General features: G+C 37.7%; 1 protein-coding gene across 2 annotated transcripts in view; it reads left to right on the forward strand.

The window, feature by feature from the left end:
* Positions 1 to 18,660, forward strand: part of LOC106878752 (uncharacterized) — a 153,437-nt gene that overhangs the window by 60,847 nt on the left and 73,930 nt on the right. For both annotated transcript variants that reach the window (XM_052968770.1, XM_052968771.1), the window contains exon 2: positions 7,197 to 7,357. In XM_052968770.1, coding sequence (XP_052824730.1) covers positions 7,197 to 7,357 — 161 coding nt within the window. The remainder of the gene's footprint in view (positions 1 to 7,196; positions 7,358 to 18,660) is intronic.

The raw sequence follows: 18,660 nt of genomic DNA on the forward strand, positions 1-18,660 counted from the left end.
AAGAATCAAAATCTATAAAATAGTGAAATGTGGAAGTACTTCGATTTGTTAGTGTTTTCATGCAAACAAGATCCTTTTCACTTCTTTAAAATTATAATTGCTATTGCAATGACAATGAAAGTTACTGTAACTTAGCTGGTTGATAGAAACTCAAAATAGTGAATCTAAGTTGAAAGATCAAAACAAGAAAAAGAAGAGAAGGGGGTTGGAGAGAGAGAGAGAGAGAGAGAGAGAGAGAGAGAGAGAGAGCTGTGGACTTTGAGCAAAGATAGTGTTTAGAATAAACAACAAAAACATTTTTATTGAAATATACAATTGGATTTTAGTATGTTGTAGTTGACATGTTTTTTAATAAAGGTTTCAATTCATCTCTATGAATGTTAGGGTTAGGGTTTCATAGCAGTTCTCAATAAAGATTGTCCAATTGTCAAATACCTACTTTGAAACTGTCCATTCTGACCCGGAAACACTTTTCCTCCATAATTTTCTTAGTAAGACATGTAAAGAGTAAAGACATTTTCTTTGTACAATTTAATAGCCAATAAAATGATAATGAAATTTTTAAAAAAGAAATGTATGTCACTTTTAGTGAGCAGAACAAATGGCAAGTGTGAACTGATTTCAGATATAATGATAATGTTAAAAAAAAATGTGCTTACAGATGTTAAAAAATAGCTAATGGAAGGAGTTTATTCAGAAATTGAAAAGAATCTTAAGTGAGCTTAACACATTTTAGTACCATTTTTGTTTTATATTCTGAAGAACTGTATATTATGCGTGAATACATTGCACATTGCATTAAACATTTTAAATAGTTGCTAGTTTAGCTCTTTTTTTGTTGATCAAGTTTAGATGAAGTAAAAGATGCATTTTGCATGGAGCCTGGTGTTGCCATCCGGTTTCACCAGTCCTCAGTCAAATCGTCCAACCCATGCTAGCATGGAAAGCGGACGTTAAACGATGATGATGATGATGATGATTTATTATTCATTATTTATATTATTTATATCAATATTTTATTATATAAAATTTACATAAATAATTTAATAGATTATGTATATGTGAATATGATAAGGCCACTAATTTAAAATTCATGCATTTTCTTGTAATTAATAAACGGACATTCTAGTTTTATTCTGTGAAGGAGGGAAATTTGAGATAATATAACCCAAATTTATTTCATCACTATTGTTTTAATATTTACATTCCCAAGCCTGTGTAAGTCAAACTGGTTCTTTCTCCTATTGTCATATGTCTGCCCTTGGTTATTTTTTCTGAAGACACTGCCTTTTGTTTAATTCATTTGGAATTTCTGATTTGCTTTTAGTTCTTTGTAGGTATTTTTTATTTATTCTATCTTATTTTCACACTCCTTTCTGTATGTCGGACTGCACATGATTTATTAATTATCGCTAGTTGTTTTATCTCATTTGAATGTTTTCATGTTCACATTGTGCATCTATCAAATTATACTTATAATATTTAATTTCGATCAAAAACAAGACCATCCACTTCTGTCCTACTGCTAGTCAGTAATATTTGCTTTTTATTGAAAGAAAAGGGGAAAAAATCCTTTTGCAAAAGTTCTAATATTCTTTTACTCAGTAAATTATCTGAATATATTTGCTATTTTTAGAACTTTCTTATCATAATTTATCTTTACAAAATTAAATTACATGAATGAGTTTTTTGTAAAGATTCTTATAAATTTCAAAACTAGTATACATGTTTTCAACTTACTGCAGATGTGTTTTTAGCTCCCCAATAAATTGTAAAACTGTATGTATATTTCTGTACACATACATATATATATTCAATAAAGCAATAAACTTAGTTCAGTTCAAATGTGTAAATTATTAAGTACTCCACAAACAATTGTACCCTTAATAGGTACACATGCCTGTGCTGAACCAGTATGGCAGAGTACATGACAAGACTAGACCTTTGAATTACAGGCTCAATCTATTCAACTGGCTTTTATATGGTTTCCTCTAACCATGGTGCCTTGAGATATCTTAACTGTTAATTACCCTGCATGCATAAGCGAAAACAGGGTATTGTAGTTGCGTGTCTTTGTCTGTGTGTTTGCATAATTACTGGAAAATGGCTGAACAGATTTTCACCAAATTTGGCAGAGATACCTATTGGGTTAGTGGCTCACACTCATTAAATTTTGGTTTGATTATCTTAAAAACTTTTAAATGGTTGAAGTGAAATACTTTTTTCTCTGTAACATATGCATAAAGAATAAGCAGGAGAAATAACTCTTGATGTTATTTTGTTGAAATATGAATTTATCTGAGAATATATTTATTTAATTAAATTTTATTTTATCTGTGTGTGCATGCAGGGGATGCGTCACCCCTCTGATGCCTTTTTTTTTTTCATTCAGTAAGTGTTTTCTATAGCACCAGGTCAAACAAAGTCCTGTGAGTAGATTTTGGTTGATGGAAACTGAAAGAAACCTAGTGTATGTGTTTGTGTATGTATGTATGTATATATATATATATATATATATATCATCATCATCATTTAACGTCCATTTTCCATGCTGGCATGGGTTGAACGGTTTGACAGGAGCTGACCAGCTTCCATGTCTGTTTTGGCATGGTTTCTACAGCTGGATGCCCTTCCTAGTGCCAGCTACTTTACAGAGTGTACTGGGTGCTTTTACACAGCACTGATGTGCACTTTTTATAGGGCACCAGCACTTAAGAGCCTGCAAGATGCTGAACTTGAGAAGGTTGTAAAGGACGAACATGTATGCAAGAGCAACTGTGCTTTTACTTAACTTGACATGTCGTTTCAAGCAGAGCAAACCATCAGGAGTCTCCCCTCTGTTAGTCCCAATGTTTGTAGATCCTTTCTCACCACTTTGTTCCACATCTTCCTGGGTTTACTCCTTCCACATGTTCCCTCTACAATTAGAGATCAGCACCTCTTGATGCAACTGTCCCCATTCATACACATTACATGGCCATACCAGTACACTACATCTGATTCTATGTATACCCAGTTTTTCTCTCAAATCAGTTACACTTTGTCATATATGCACACTGACATTACCCATCCAGCAAAGCATACTGGTTTCATTTCTTTCAAGCCTTCACATATCCTCAGTAGTTACAACCAATGTCACAGTAGTTACATGGCAGTAGTCACTATCATGTAGTAATAGCTGTCTATATACAAGCATCATACAATCTGCCTTTCACTCTGAGGGAGAGGCCCTTCATTACTAATAGAGGTAGTAGCTCTCTGAATTTTACCCAGCCTATTTTTATTCTAGCAGCTATGCTTTTTGAACAACCACCCCAACTGCTAACTTGGTCACCTAAGTAACAGAAACTGTCTACTACTTCTAGGCGTATGAGGGAGTCTATTTTTTTGTACATTTCTGGTGTTTAATGTACCTCTACATCTGTCACATGTAAAGACTATTTTCTCTGTCAATCATCCAGTGATACCACTGCATCCTTATGTGTCCATAACTTACTCTGGGTACACCTTCTGGAGTTTCTCCCGACATCTTTTCTACATATCGAGCAGGGGTCACCTCTTTGAACGGACCTGTGATTTGTCTGTTCTCTTACTTATCAATACTTTGGTGTTTGCTATGTTAACTCTTGGTCCCTTTGATTCCAGACCTTGCTTCCATACTTGAAATTTCTTCTCTAGTTTTGATAGTGATTCAGCAATGTCATTTATCTCTGTATATGCTCCACATGTCGAACTCACAGATATTCAGAAGGACCATTTCTATTAATCCCTTCTGCACATTACCTTGATGATGAAAGACAATGATGTTTTTATTGTAGCAAGATGGTTTTCATGGCATGCATAGAAGCTATTGCTTTAGTTCCAGAAATGAGGAGGGAATACGGCTTCTAGAGTTTTGTGATGCAAATGGCTTAATGGTTTGGAACACCAACTTTGGGGAACCTGCCAGCAACTCTGATCATTTACCAATCTGGTGGGCACACTAGCCAGATTGACTACATCCTTGCCAGAAAAAGGGACAGGCATATGCTCATGAATGCAGGGTCTTTCCCAGGTGAAGAATGTACAACTCAACATAGGTTAGTGACTTTGGACTTAAAGTTAGAAAGATCCCAAGACACAGATCGATATGGAAAAGGATACTATGGAAGCTCAAGGATCTTTCAAATAGGCAGAGATTTAGAGATATCCATAATGAAGCCTTTGATGAAGAGGGGGTAGAGATGAAGACATACAACACAGAGGACAGCGGGAAGCTCTTACAGGACAATCTGAGGGCAACAGATCAAATGTCATTGGAACAAAGCTTCTGCCTGACCAAGGATGACATAGTGGTGGAACAGTGAGGTCGACAGAACTATAAAAGAGAAGAAATGGACTTGGAAAGAGTGGGGATAACCATAGCAAATAACCATATCAGATAAGTCAAAGAGATGATAGGCATCTGGTATATCTAACCAAAGCAGAAGCAGAAAGGAAGAGGTTTGCCAATGTCTTACATAAAGATCAGAGGCTGGAGGTGTTCCAGATTGTCAGACAGTGTCTTAGAGAGAATCAAGATGTTGCTGGAGAGTAGTGTGTATGGAGAGATAATGGTATGTTTGCTCTTAGTGATCCTGAAAAAAAAGAGGCATGGAAGAACTACTATCAAACACTATTAAATGGAGAGAATGAATAGGAGAAGGGGAATCTTCCTCATGTGAACCCAACAGAAGGACTAGCTATCCTAGTTGACAGCAGAATGACAGATAAGGCATCTAAGGATATGAGGACAGGGAAGGGACCTGATCTATCAGGAGTCACTGCCAAGATGCTTAAGACATCTTGTAGAGTTGGATACAGTCTAGTCATCTGTATAGGTAATCAGGTTATTTAGGAATCTTGTGACTGGTGCAGCAGCATCATGGTCAGCTGCTACAACTACAAGAGAGATACAAGTAGTTATAGAAGCATCAATTGTTGGACCAGGTGATGAAAGTTGTGGAAAGAGTTATAACCTAATTAAGTTGGAACAAAATTAGACTAGATGAAATGCATTTTGGCTTTGTCCTGAGAAGCGCCACAGATGCTATTTTCGCTGTGAAGCAACTGCAAGAGAAGTATTTAGCTAAGTACAAGCTGTTGTACTTGGTATTTGTTGATCTACCTCACTTTGTAATATGGTGGTCTCTGAGGAAGTTAGGGATAGACAAATGGTTTGTGAAAGCAGTACAGGCCAAGTTCATGGGTGCTGTTAGTAAGGTATGAGTTGGTTATGGGTACAGTAACGGATTTAGTGTACAGGTGGGTGTTCACCAAGGCTTGATCCTCAGCCCCCTCCTCTTCATTATCATCCTCCAGGCTATAACAGAGGAATTTAAGACTAGAAGTCCAAGGGAATTACTATATGCTGATGATCTTGCCCTCATAGCAGAGTCTGTAATAGATTTAGAAAAGAAATTCAAGATGTGGAAACAGGGCCTAGAATGAGAGGGTCTTAAAGTTAACTTAGCAAAGACAAAGGTGCTAGTAAGCAAGAAATTGGACAGGACCCTTCACCCTTCCAGTAAATGGCCCTGCTTGATATGTAGGAAGGGTGTAGGCAGAAATTCCATTTGGTGTACCAGTGCAAACTAAGGACATACAAGAGGTGCAGTAGAATAGTAGGAAAGTTAAAGAAAGTGGTGTTTGTATGTGGAACATGTACAAGAGCCATAAAGACCACAAATACATGGGAAACTAATTTCCTTAGATGTCCAGGTAGCGCTCTAGAAGTTGTAGATATTTTTGCTACCTAGGTGACCTAATTAGCAATAAAAGAGGATGTACAGAAAATGTAATACCTAGAATAAGAATAATATGGAGGAAGTTCAGAGAGCATTTACCTCTGATAGCAGCCTAAGGTCTCTCTCTCTCTCTCTCTCTCTCTCTCTCTCTCTCTCTCTCTCTCTCTCTCTCTCTCTCTCTCTCTCTTTCTCTCTCTCTCTCTCTCCCTCTCTCTTTCTCTCTCTCTCTCTCTCTCTCTCTCTCATGGAAATGTGGATGTTAAACAATGGTGATGAATGTAATTTTAGGAAGTAGAATATTCATAAATGTTATCTAACTCTACACTCCTCCCAAATGATCTTTATGGTCACTCAACATGAAAGAAGTATCAGCTTGATTTCCTTCAAATCTCAGCTTAATCTCCTTCTTAGGAAAGAGGAATTAGATAATTTAGTCCTAGATATTCTAATGATGGTATTAGCTGGAATTCCTTTGATCATATAGGTCTGCTCAAGTATTGTTGCCTTGGAATGAAACAGCAACTGTAAATTATAACATTGGATTTATTGTGTTCTCACAAAAGTTTTTATCAGTTACATCAATTTAAAAAGTTAAAGGTTACATCAATACCTGTGTACTGAGTTTATAGTTAGTTAAAATTTTTCAGTGCACTTTCTCTGTAGCATAGATTTACTCTAACTAGAATAACCTATCTATGATAGTTCAGTTTCAACAACGTGCATCCAGTTGTTTGACCAGTTAACCTACCCATTCATTGAACTATAATACAAGTGGCTCAGTATTCCACAAACACTTGTACTATTAGCATAATTCTCAGGCAGAACCAGTGTAACACTGTGTGACAAGGCTGGCCTTTTGGATTACAGGTACAGTCTACCTGTTTCACAATATTTATGTCCTTTAACAAAAATTCAACTGGTGTTGACTTCTCACTCATGTTTTACAGTTCAAGAGTTGTGTCTCCCACTCACAGTTTGGTTAATTTGATTGTAAATCTGATCCTAGCCTACTTGACATCTTCAGTTCTTTTCAAGAAACTTGAGAAATTAATATTGTTCTTCTCTATTGATGAGAGTAAAATTATATTGTTATGTACATACAACTTGGCTAATTCTATGTATTGTGGAACATATACAATCTAAAGATCCAGAAAACCATTGCTTTCTAACTTTTAATGAATCCCATTTTCCCACTCAGTGTTACATATTAAAGGTATAAAAGTAAAATTATACATCTCATATTCAGATTCATATATTTTCTTAACCTTAAAAAAAAATCTCTCTTAAAATTCACATTAATGTATTCTTCTTCAGCCATAAATTATTTCTAATCTCATGATTATCTGCTTTTGTTATGATATAAATAAGTCCCTTCAATTATATTTTTTCTTTCTTAATCTTTTATATCTGTTCTTTTGTTTTCCATTTCAGATTGTCAATACACATGTCATAAAACTTGTCGACAGCTAGTGACATTAGATTGTGCTAATAACTTACCTAATTCCATGTCAGATGGTTCCATAGAAACCTCTTTATCAGAACCAGCTTCTACACCTGGTAGCAACAGTACAGTTTCTGATACATTATCCAATGTAAGTATATTTGTGTTAAATATTTTTCTAAAATCATTGTCTGTCTTTCAATCTTTTGATGCTGTTTGATGCCCATTTTACTAAAATGCACAGAATAAACACACAAACAATGTTCTGTGATGTAATATCTATATGCAATGTTTAATGCTACTTTTTTTTTTTGCTTGGAAACAATCACAATTCTAATGTTTCTTTTAGAACAAAGATTGATAAAAATAGAATTGTTTTCCTAAATTTGAATAGAATGTAGAACATCTGGCTTTACGTTTCTTCTAGAGTTGTTGGAAATGGCAGTAAGAAACCCAAGATTTAGAGGCCAGGGCAACTGCTATTATGATCTTCATAGTAACAGCTCACAACTGGAAGTGGCTCTGGATAGGCTTCTTATGTTCTTGATCTTGTTGTAGAGGTGCATAAGTCATATACTGGGAGAATGAATATTAAATGGAATTGATAGCTTTATGGTAGTGTTCTTTGCATCAGTGGATTTACATAGGAGGAGAGATTACTGTCTATAAAAAGAAGTTTATTGTCTCACCAGGGCTTATATCATTGTACTTGGTCCTCTTAGCCTTGTGTTGGAGATACTTCTCAATGCAAGATAATAATTTATACTCATCTTTAAGTGACTGAACTAGTATTTATATGTTGAGTAAAGTTGCAATGTTATTATCAGTCCAAATATGGTTGATGCATGTTCAAACTGGGGAACAAGCTACTCACTACATTTTGTCATGGAAAATATATCCTGTTTGTTGACAAATGGTGTGTATATCAGCTCACAGTGCCATCTACCTAGACTGTGAGATGCTAGCATTTCGGAGTAGTTATCTCCTCATCGGTCACTGACACTAAGCAGACAATGCAACAAGCTGAATTAAGAGATTAGTTCTCTTATGCTTTTCCAGTCACTGTATGATGACTGGTAACGCTATACGGTGGCTTACCGTAAGTAAATTACGGAGGGGGAGCACTAAGCATTGATAAGTAAAGTTGCATTGTTATTATCAGTCTGAATATGCTTGATGCACATTCGAACTGGGGAACAAGCTACTCACTGCGTTTTGTCATGGAGAATATATCTCACTTGTTGACAAATGGTGTGTATACACCTAGATCAGCTCGCAGCCTCTTAATTCAGCTTGTATTGTTGTCTGCCTGGTATCTGTGACCAATGAGGAGATAACTACTCCAAAATGCTAGCATCTCACAGTCTAAGTAGATGGCACTGCGAGCTGATCTAGGTATACACACACCAATTGTCAACAAGCGAGATATATTCTCTGTGACAAAATGCAGTGAGTAGCTTGTTCCCCAGTTTGAACGTGCATCAACCATATTCAGACTGGTAATAACATTGCAACTTGACTAACTACATCCTACTTGTTAATTATCCATAATAAAAAAGAAAATTTAAGCATTATATATCAAGATTTCTTTCTGCATTTTATCTCTGGTAATTTTTAAAAATGATATGCACACACATGTATGCATGTGTGATAATTATGAGTTTACATTGGTATGAATTGCTATGAAATTTAAAATAAGCTCAATATTGTTAAGTAGAGTAAAATAACATTTATTCAAATCTGAGTCTGTGAATTGCTACCCCGAATTTCCTTTCTTGATCCTCAGACGACAGAAACGTCTAGTGGTAACTCATGCATAAATGTTTACAAGATACATCTCTTGGATGAGCTGGGACACATCATCAATGGTTGTATGTTTTTGGACTTTCAATATCAGGGTCCCTCATCTAGGCTGCTCAGTCTTGTGTTTCATCATAAATTGCCAACAGAGTACTCTTTTTAATCTAAGCCACCAAATGACTTCACTAATTGTAACCTCTTTACAGAGGCAGCTTTTTTGTTGCCTGTCCAAAGCCCATCCAATTGAGCACTTTGCAGATTGAGTGTCCTGTGAATGCTATATAACCTACCCCCATGGACATATTGTGCATCTTGCAGTTTCTATCTTGACATTTAGCAGTAAGTAATTGATGTTCTAAAGATCCTCTTTCAAAGCAGAGAGTTTAGGAAGGTGTCTTGCTCTTGCTCCAGATGTGAAGGCTAGCTAAACTTGGTAGGACAAAGTAGACACTCTGGATAAAAACCCAAACATGATAAAAGTCTGCCTGCATGTTGTTTGATCAAGGAAACATGTGCTGCAGCACACTCTCTGCTATCTGAACCCCACTGTCCTGCTCACTTGCTCTTCCTCTGTGTGCTTAGACTTCTTCTTGGATAGTGTGGTATCTCCATTTTCCCTGGGCTTTGCTAACCTGGATCTTTGGGAATTATTTCAAGCCCACTCTGCCAGTTAATATGATACTCAGCAACTCCTTCTGCCTAAGGTGTGACTGCCTCTTGCATTGCTTTCTCTGCCTTCCATTTCTTCTGTGTTCTCCTTTTGGTGCTAGCTGATGACATTGTTTCGTCTCTGTATTACCTAAACTCTTCAGTGAAACCACTGAATGAGAGTTGCAAGACACACTAGTCCTGTACAATGGTGCACTACCAAAACTACAGGGAAAACTGCTACCAATTGCAGAGAAAGCTACTGATCTTCTTTTTGATGGGTTCAACTGTTGTCAGCAGAACCCTGTAAACTAGCTAGTCAAATTTCAGTATCTTTCTTAAAGTTTTCAGTGACAGCTGAGTCATTTTAATGTTGAATCAAGGAGCTTCCCAAGATTCTTGACTGGTTACTTCTTTATGGAGATGACTATTCCAAATACAATAGAATTAAAATTAGTTCACCACCTTTCCCTTCTTGAGCACCATGGACCTTGGCTTGGCAGACTTGAAACTCATCCTTGACTAGGTGATAAATTTCTCAAGTCTTTGTAGGATCTACCTACTCTATGAAATTGATGCTGCTGTGATTGTATTGCCAGTCACAAATGCTTTCATTACAGTGTCATTTTTTAAGCTTGGACAAGGATCCTCTGCTTGCCACCTTTGGTAACTTGGCTACCATGTTTATGGTAGGGGTGGGGAATAGATGGTATGACTTATCCCCTTTTCAAAGTTGATGCCAATTTGATGCTTCTGAACTAGCAGTGGCCTCAACTTGAACTTATCGTATTAATCCATGATCTGGATTTTAATCTTATAAAGAATATAGTAGTGATGCAGTGAAAGCTCAACCAGTGTGTGTGTGTGTGTGTGTGAGAGATAAGTGGTATGGATCCATTGGTCATTGGTTTGATAAGGCATATGAATTCCTGACTTGAGGAAGAGGACATTTGTAGACTCCGTGCAAAACTATATTCAGAGGAGGATTCACTCTGTAATCTAATGAGACACTCATCAATTAGGCACTGCTCACAATATTTAGTTATATCTACAAAGTGTTTGTATTTTGCTTATTATTTTATATATTATATATTTTACAGCCAGTTAGAATTAAGTGTCTTAGCTGTGGATACCCAGCTGTGGTTATGACTGGGTATAAATTATGAACTCTTTAATCAGTTGGCCAACATCTTAATGATTTAGGATGATTGCAACACCTCCTCTCTTTCTCCATTCAAATGAATATTACACTGTTCTTCATGACACACCTATCCCAATTCTTTATACAAAACAACTTGATTAATATCTTAGTCACCCAACAATTCCCTTAGAATGCTCTTTTTTGCTTTAAGCAGATTTTTACCTGACAAAGCCTCCTAAAGTAGTGAGCTGTAGAAAATTTGTTTTATATATGAATCTGTAATCTCAAATGCAAAAGAACATTTATAGATTGGTAGAGTTCATTTGAAAGTAAACATGCTTCTTAGAACTTAATATCTGTTCAACAGTTCTTCTATGAGTGAGGTTTTCTTTTGTCCATCTTCATTGAAGATATTTGTTGAAGTGTTATATTATTTCTCTAGAACAGCTTAACCCTTTAGAATTTAAACTGGCCATATGCAGTAAGAATGTTCCACCTGTTTTCTTTTCAAACCAGCCAGATCCTGCCTTTCACATCTCTCCTACATTGTCATTTTAAAAATCACATTATCAAAATCTCAAAGCTACAAGATAATGCGTGTCTAATCCAAAACAATGTGAATAAATAAACATTACATTTAACAGAATAATCTGAATACTAAAGGGTTAAAGTCTCTGGTGAAGGGCCCTCCCTCAAAGAATTTGCTTTCATAAGTTATAACTACTACCAGAACTAGAGAAGTTTCAGGTGTGGAAGCAAGGTCTAGAATAAAAGAGTCTAGAATAAAAAAGTTAATCTAGCAAAAACCCAAGTCTTAATAAGTAGGAAAGCAGACAAATCACAAATCCCCTGAGGTAGATGGCCCTGCTCAATCTGTAGGAAAGGCATAGGTAGAAGTTCCATAAAATGTACCTGGTGCAAGTTATGGACACTTAAAAGGTGCAACAATATCACAGGAAGGTTAACTGAGAAAATAACTTTTGCGTGTGTGTGCAAGGTGTACATGTACAATAAACACTAAGAATGTACAGAAAACAGACTCGATCAAATGTCAGTGGGGTAAGCTAGAGGTAGTTGATAGCTTCTATTATCTAGGTGATCAAGTCAGTATCAGAGGTGGGTGCTTCGAGATTGTAGCTGCTAGAATAAGAATAGCCTGAGCAAAGTTCAGTGGGCTCCTACCTCTGTTGGCAACAAAGAGCCTCTCCTTCAAAGTGAAAGGCAGACAGTATGATAGCAGTGTGCAAACAGCTATGCTACACAGTGGTGAAACATAGGTTGTGACCACCGAGGGCAATGCATAGGCTTGAAAGGAATGAAGCTAGCATACTTTGCTGGATGTGCAATGTCAGTATGCATGTATGACAGTGTAAGCATCTTCAGAGAAAAATTGGGCATAAGAGGCATCAAATGTGGTGTGCAAGAGAGATGGTTGTGCTGGTTGTGATGCATATGGACAAAGACAGCTGTGATGCATATGTGACACATATGGACAAGGGAACCTGTGGAAGAGGTAGACCCAGAAAGACATGGGACGAGGTGGTGAAGCATGATCTTTGAAAGTTGGGCTTTACAAAGGCAATGACTAGTGACCGAGACCTTTGGCAATATGCTATGCTTGAGGAGACTTGTCAAGCCAAGTGAAATCTCAGTTGTGGCTGATGCCAATGTCACATAACTGGCACCCATGCTGGTGGCACATAAAAAGTACCTTTTGAGCATTGGGCATCATGGAAGCAACTGGTACCTGTGCCATTGGCATGTAAAAAGCACCTTTCAAGTGTTGGGACTCATGGAGGCAATGTGACCGATGCCAGTGTCACATAACTGGCATGTAAAGCACCTTTCAAGCATTGACAGAGGCAATGACAAATAACTGAGACCTTTGGCAATATACTGTGCCTGAGAAGACTCATCAAGCCAAGTGAAATTGTAATCATGCAGCTGGTACCCATGCTGGTTGCATGTAAATGCACCTGTTACACTCTTGGAATGGTTGGCATTAGGAAAGGCATCCAGCCGTAGAAGCCATGCCAAATCAGACTGGAGTCTGGTGCATCCCCTCAACTTACCAGCCTTGGTCAAATTGTCCAACCCATACCAGCATGGACAACAGACATTAAATGATGATGATGAAGTAACATAAGTATACCTTATTTTATGCTTTAAAACACAAATTTTTTTGTACACTCACTTTGTATATTTGATGTTTTTTAAATTTTATTTTGTTTAATTTCTTGATTTGGGATATTATTTTGGATATTTTTACTTAGCAAGATAGTTATTTGTTGCAGAGGTGTGCACACGTTTCCTTTTTCTTTTTTTCTTTGTTCTTTTCATTTTGGCAGGCATGTTTTCACAAGACATTTAATATTATAAGCACTAAATTGAGATAAAAAGGAACAATACGACCCCTACTTGGACTTGAATCATGTGGCTATTGCTTGTTGGGAGAATTTCATTTATTTCAAACAGGTTCCCTAGTAAGCAATAAATACTAGTTCAAATCCTTTTACTCTTTCTCTTCTCGAACTAGTGCTTGTAATTTTCAATAGTATTTATACTAAAATTTTAGCTGGTAGTTCATAATATATTTGGAAGGTTCTGTAAATTCAAATAATGGGATCAGGTAGTTTACTAAGGCATGCCATCTATGGAAAACACAGGGCTGTCTGTTATATATTTAAGTTCTTGTGCAATCATTAATGCTTCTTGACCGTTGTAGATGTTTATCAGAGCAATTCTTCTTTTCATTTTGATTTTAAGTTCCATTTTCAGACAGTGCACTGTTATTTGCAAAAAGAAAGTATAATGGAAATGTTTTTAAAAAATTTTTATTTCAAGACAAATTTGTTGATATTGCTCTTAGATTGTAGACACTTTTTACTTGTTTGAATTGTTGTCCTGAAAGAAACTTTCAAGTGTTAGATTACCAATCATGAGTTCAAAACCACTATCAGTATTCACTGGTTCTGTGAGCCTGTTCAGCATACAGTAAATAAATACGGAATTCAGTTTTTCTCTGGTAGATTAAACAATATCAGCATTATGGAAAACTACGTTGTAGTCATTAAAACTACGATGTAGTCATCATACGCCATAGTCATTAATTTTTTTTTATATACACAAAAAATACTGGTCGTAACATTTTATATGGAGGCTATAAGGAAAGAAAGAAGTTCAGAGTAATTGAGTTGCTGTTAACAGCATGAGGGCCTCTTATACAATAATCAAGTTGTCCTAGGTTTGGTCCCACTGTGCAACATCTTGGGTAAGTTCTTCTATTATAGCTGATGGTTGACCACTGCTTTATGTGAGAAATTTGATAGACAGGAACAGTGTGAAAACCATGAGAGAGAGGGGGGGGGGGCTGGATGAGTTTTCTCTGGCATAGCATTTTAGCACTTGTGCCTTTGTAATTTCTTTCATAAGTTTCAGTCTTCTGAGAGCAGCCTTCATCACTTCTCATGTTTTTCTCTTCTGTGTATGCTTTTCACTTGGTTTCTGTGGCACTTTTTTTATTCAACTGCTTTCTTTTACATGCATCACATGTCCATGTTAGCTCACTCTTCCCTCTAGTGCATTATATTTAATTTCTCTCAGCTCATTTGTGCTCTGTCATTCATACTCACTAACATTACACATCCACTAGTACATGCTCAACTCATTTTTTCCAGTGTTTACACACCCTCCCCATTCAATGCTCATGTTTTGTTACCATGCGGCATTGCATTTCACATACCAGCATCATTATTTTCCCTTCATAGTGAGAGAGATACTCTTTGCTGCCAGCAAAGATAACAAATAGTTCCCTGAACATTTTCCACCTATTTCTTAATTTAGGAACTGTGCCTTCAGAACACCTTTCATTACTAGTTTGGTCGCATAGGTTTTGAAAGCTAATAACTACTTCTATGGAGGTTTGCAAGTTTTGAAAGAATTTTTTTTATGGGTGTACTTGTGGACTTGTTATGCACGAAATACTTCTTTTCCATTATGCTGCTTGTGATCCCACTGCATTGCTTTCTCTTTCTCTCTCTCTCTCTCTCTCTCTCTCTCTCTCTCTCTCCCCACATACCTCCCTCCCTCTCTCTTCTCCCTCTCTCCTCTCCCTTATTGATATATATTGGACTCTCTTATCACTTCAATAAATGAGGATTCAGCAGGACACAGCTGCACAATGTTCTTAACTCGATGTTTTGCTAAGTTGTTTCATGTGGGAATTCAGATCTATCCAGGATTTGTAAACTTTGCTGTAGAAGTCTCCATCATTTGGGAGTAGATTGAACCTGGCTCTCTGTTGAGCTCTTTTTCCTTCAGAGTCTTGATCCTGGCTGCCTCAAAGTTGGAAATGGTTTGGTAGCAACAGCTTCTCCACTGAGCTTTATTTACTGCTTCTGATTCTCATGTCTTCAGGTATATCTTATAGATTTTAAAGCAGGTTTTTAGAGTGTCCTAAAATGAAGCAGTGGGCAGTCTTAGTGCCTGGCATCAGAGCTAAGTTGACCACAGAGTAGGGTTTTAGGTAACCAAGTGTTTTCCATGCATACCACATGGCCAACCCACCTCAGTTGCACTTAGATTGTGACGTCTTGCAGAAACCTCTGTAATGACACTGTCTCATATATAAGTTACTCTTCCCATATTTTTCAATACTCACGAGTGTCATCTGACATACTGTACAAAATCTGCCCAAAATCAGTGTACTTTTCTTGTACCTTGAGTGCAGATACATTGTTCCTCTATACAGGCTTGATTCTGTGTCTAGGTTTTTTGGCTGTAAACTTTAAGGAGATGATGCTCCTGACTAGCCTATGATCTGACCAACAATCTGCATCTCTGGTCCCTCTTTTATGCCAATCTTTTGATCTAGTGTGTATCCAAGTTGTTTTGTGCTTGTCGACTGGTTGCCAGATTGTATTAGTAATTGTTTGTTTGAACTCTCTGCACTTTAGTGGGAGGGAGATAACCCTAGAGTTCTCCTTTCCAATGCCATGCTTCCGTAGTACTCCCTTCTATGTAAAATCATCTTTACCAACTTAAGAATTTGTCTGTCTTTGTATAGCACTCCTAATTACTTTACTGAGGTCATCATAGAAGGCTTCTTTGGATTTTTCAATGTGGCTTATGGTTGGAGCATAACACTTATGATGGTAGCATATTGGGTATTTTCCAATTCCAAGCATAATATCCATGAGATGGGCATTGATTCTATTCAGCAGTGAGTTGAACCAGTTAGTGAACTGAGATTGTATAGCAAAGCTTACACCTACTTGTCTGGACTCTTCTCTGGACATAACAAATCCCAAAGAATGTATAGCCTGTTCTGGCTGCCTCTAACTAACCCTCCTATGCAAATTTTGTCTCAATCACTGCAGCTATGTCAGTGTTGTATCTGCTTAGTGTTCTGGCTGTCAGAACAGTTCTGTACTCTGGTCTGTTGTTACTGTTTAGTAGTGTCCTGACATTCCATGGGCTGAGGATTCATTTTTAAGTTGTGTCTAGAACGATAAGTTTCTTCAACTGCATCATTGGGTGGTTAACCAAGAGCAGTGGCCTAAGAAGTTTAAGTATAGCAGGCTTTGTTCCTTTTCAGTCTCTTGTCCCAAATTGAGGAGAACAATGCTGTACCTAAAGAGGTCTACTTTGTCACCTTAGGAGGATATGAAATCCACATCTGTTCCAGTTTTGTGGAAAATGACCATTACCCTGTGCCTGCCTCTGTGCAGGATCAAAGCTAAAGACATCCAGTAGCATCTCCCTGTTACCTCTTTCATTGTTACCTTTTTCATTTTTACCTCTAGACATATGAAGAAAATGAGATGGTGTTCTGATGCCTTGGTTTACTGAACAAACTGCATGATGAATATTATTATGGTGGGCATGGTTTGTCCAGAACCAGTCCCAATCTCATCCTTCAAACTTGTATTGGTCTGGTGCAACAAGTGCTGCAAGCACAACAGTTATCAGGATGCAGGATTTGTATGGACTAACGTAATACTAGTGAATTTAAGCAGAACCTGTTCTTAGATTTTATTATTACTGCTGCTGCCATGCATGCATGTGTGTATGTGCATATGCACATGTTTAGTGTCTCAGTATTGTCAAATTGCCAAACAAATGAATGCATTGGCATTAGGAAGGGCATCCAGCTGTAGAAACTCTGCCAAATTAGATTGGAGCCTGGTGTTGCCATCCGGTTTCACCAGTCCTCAGTCAAATCGTCCAACCAATGCTAGCATGGAAAGCGGACGTTAAACGATGATGATGATGATATATATATATGCAGTGACTACCATGACTTTGAGACTCAGTCCCAACACTTCATCCTTCGTGGATATCCCCCCACCACTACCCACACAGCCCTTGCCAGACCATGTTCCATGGACTGTGCCTCTGCCCTCTCTCCCTCCCATTGCCTGTTTCCTGTTTCCCCTCACCTACCACCCCACCACCCTGCTCCTCCAACGCACCATTCTCTGAGCCTTCCAGTGACTCCAGCCCGACCTCACCACCTTGCACGTCTTCCCCAACCTACCCCTCCCTCCTTTAAACAAGCCCACAACCTGCATGACATCCTGGTCCACAGTTTCTTCCTTAACCCCACCTCCCAACCTGGTTTGTTCCCCTGTTCCCACCCACACTGCCGCACTTATCCCTACCTCTCCAACACCACCATCCTCACAGGTACCCATCATCATCCCTATTGTATCATCAACTCCTTTACCCGCACTTCTAACAACATTATTTACTGCATCTCCTGTTCTTTTTGCCCTTCTCTGTACATTGGTCAAATGAGATGCTGCTTGGCTGACCAGTTTGTGGAGCACCTCTGAGACATCAGACTTGGCAATGATACCCTGGTCTCATGCCATTTCTGCTTTACCAGTCATTCACTACAGCACATGTCGGTGTTTGGATTGTCTTTGCACAGGGGCCATCTGGACTCCTGCCTTTGCCGTGAACAGGAATTAATCTTCTCTCTTTGCTACTTTGCGCCACATGGACTCAACTACCCTCCTTTCTTCATCTGACTCCTCTCCTCCCTTCACTCCTACCCATCATTGATGTTTTCATGAAGCTGGCTGTGTTTTCATGAAGCATTGTAAGCAAATAACACTACTTGTATGATGATGACACTCATATTGACTACCACGCTATATCAAGATAAGGAGACTCACATGCATTCACACACTTTTGTAAGTAACTATGTAGTTTGGCTTCATGTTCAAAAGAGGTACTATGAATGCAATCTTCCTAGTGAGGCAATTGCAGAAGAAATACTTAGCTAGGAGTTAACCATTATTCCTGGCATTTGTTGTCTTAGTGAAGGCATTTCATGGGTTACCACATTCAGTAATTTGGTGCTCAGTGAGGAAAATAGATGTAGATGAATGGCTTCTGTTATGGAGGGAATATGATTAACAGAGGTTGGTGGGGGGTTACTCTGAAACTATAGTAGTCAATCTGAGAATGGGTTGGAAATAGTTGAGAGTTATTACTGCTTCTGACAGTACTTTTAAAAAAAATTTTACAGCCTGGAACTTATTCTGTTAGTCTGTTTTGCCAAACCAAACTAAGTTACTAGGTACTAGAATGTAAATAATCCAACACCAGTTGTCAAGTGTTGGATTGTTGAGATCTGTCATGAACAAATACATTGAAAAAGATAACTGGCTACTCAGGGCTTGTTTGCCAACTGAAAGGGGCTCACTGCATGACTCAATTTTTCAAGAACTTCATGCAGTACTGTAATGGCAGATACTTTCACTTTAATGGTTTCATTTTCATACTCAATCTACTACAGTGAAGCTATACTCTCACATGTATACAGGCATACATACATATATACATACATAATGCAT

The sequence above is a fragment of the Octopus bimaculoides genome, chromosome 6, assembly GCF_001194135.2.
Source record: "Octopus bimaculoides isolate UCB-OBI-ISO-001 chromosome 6, ASM119413v2, whole genome shotgun sequence".
Lineage (NCBI taxonomy): Eukaryota > Metazoa > Mollusca > Cephalopoda > Octopoda > Octopodidae > Octopus > Octopus bimaculoides.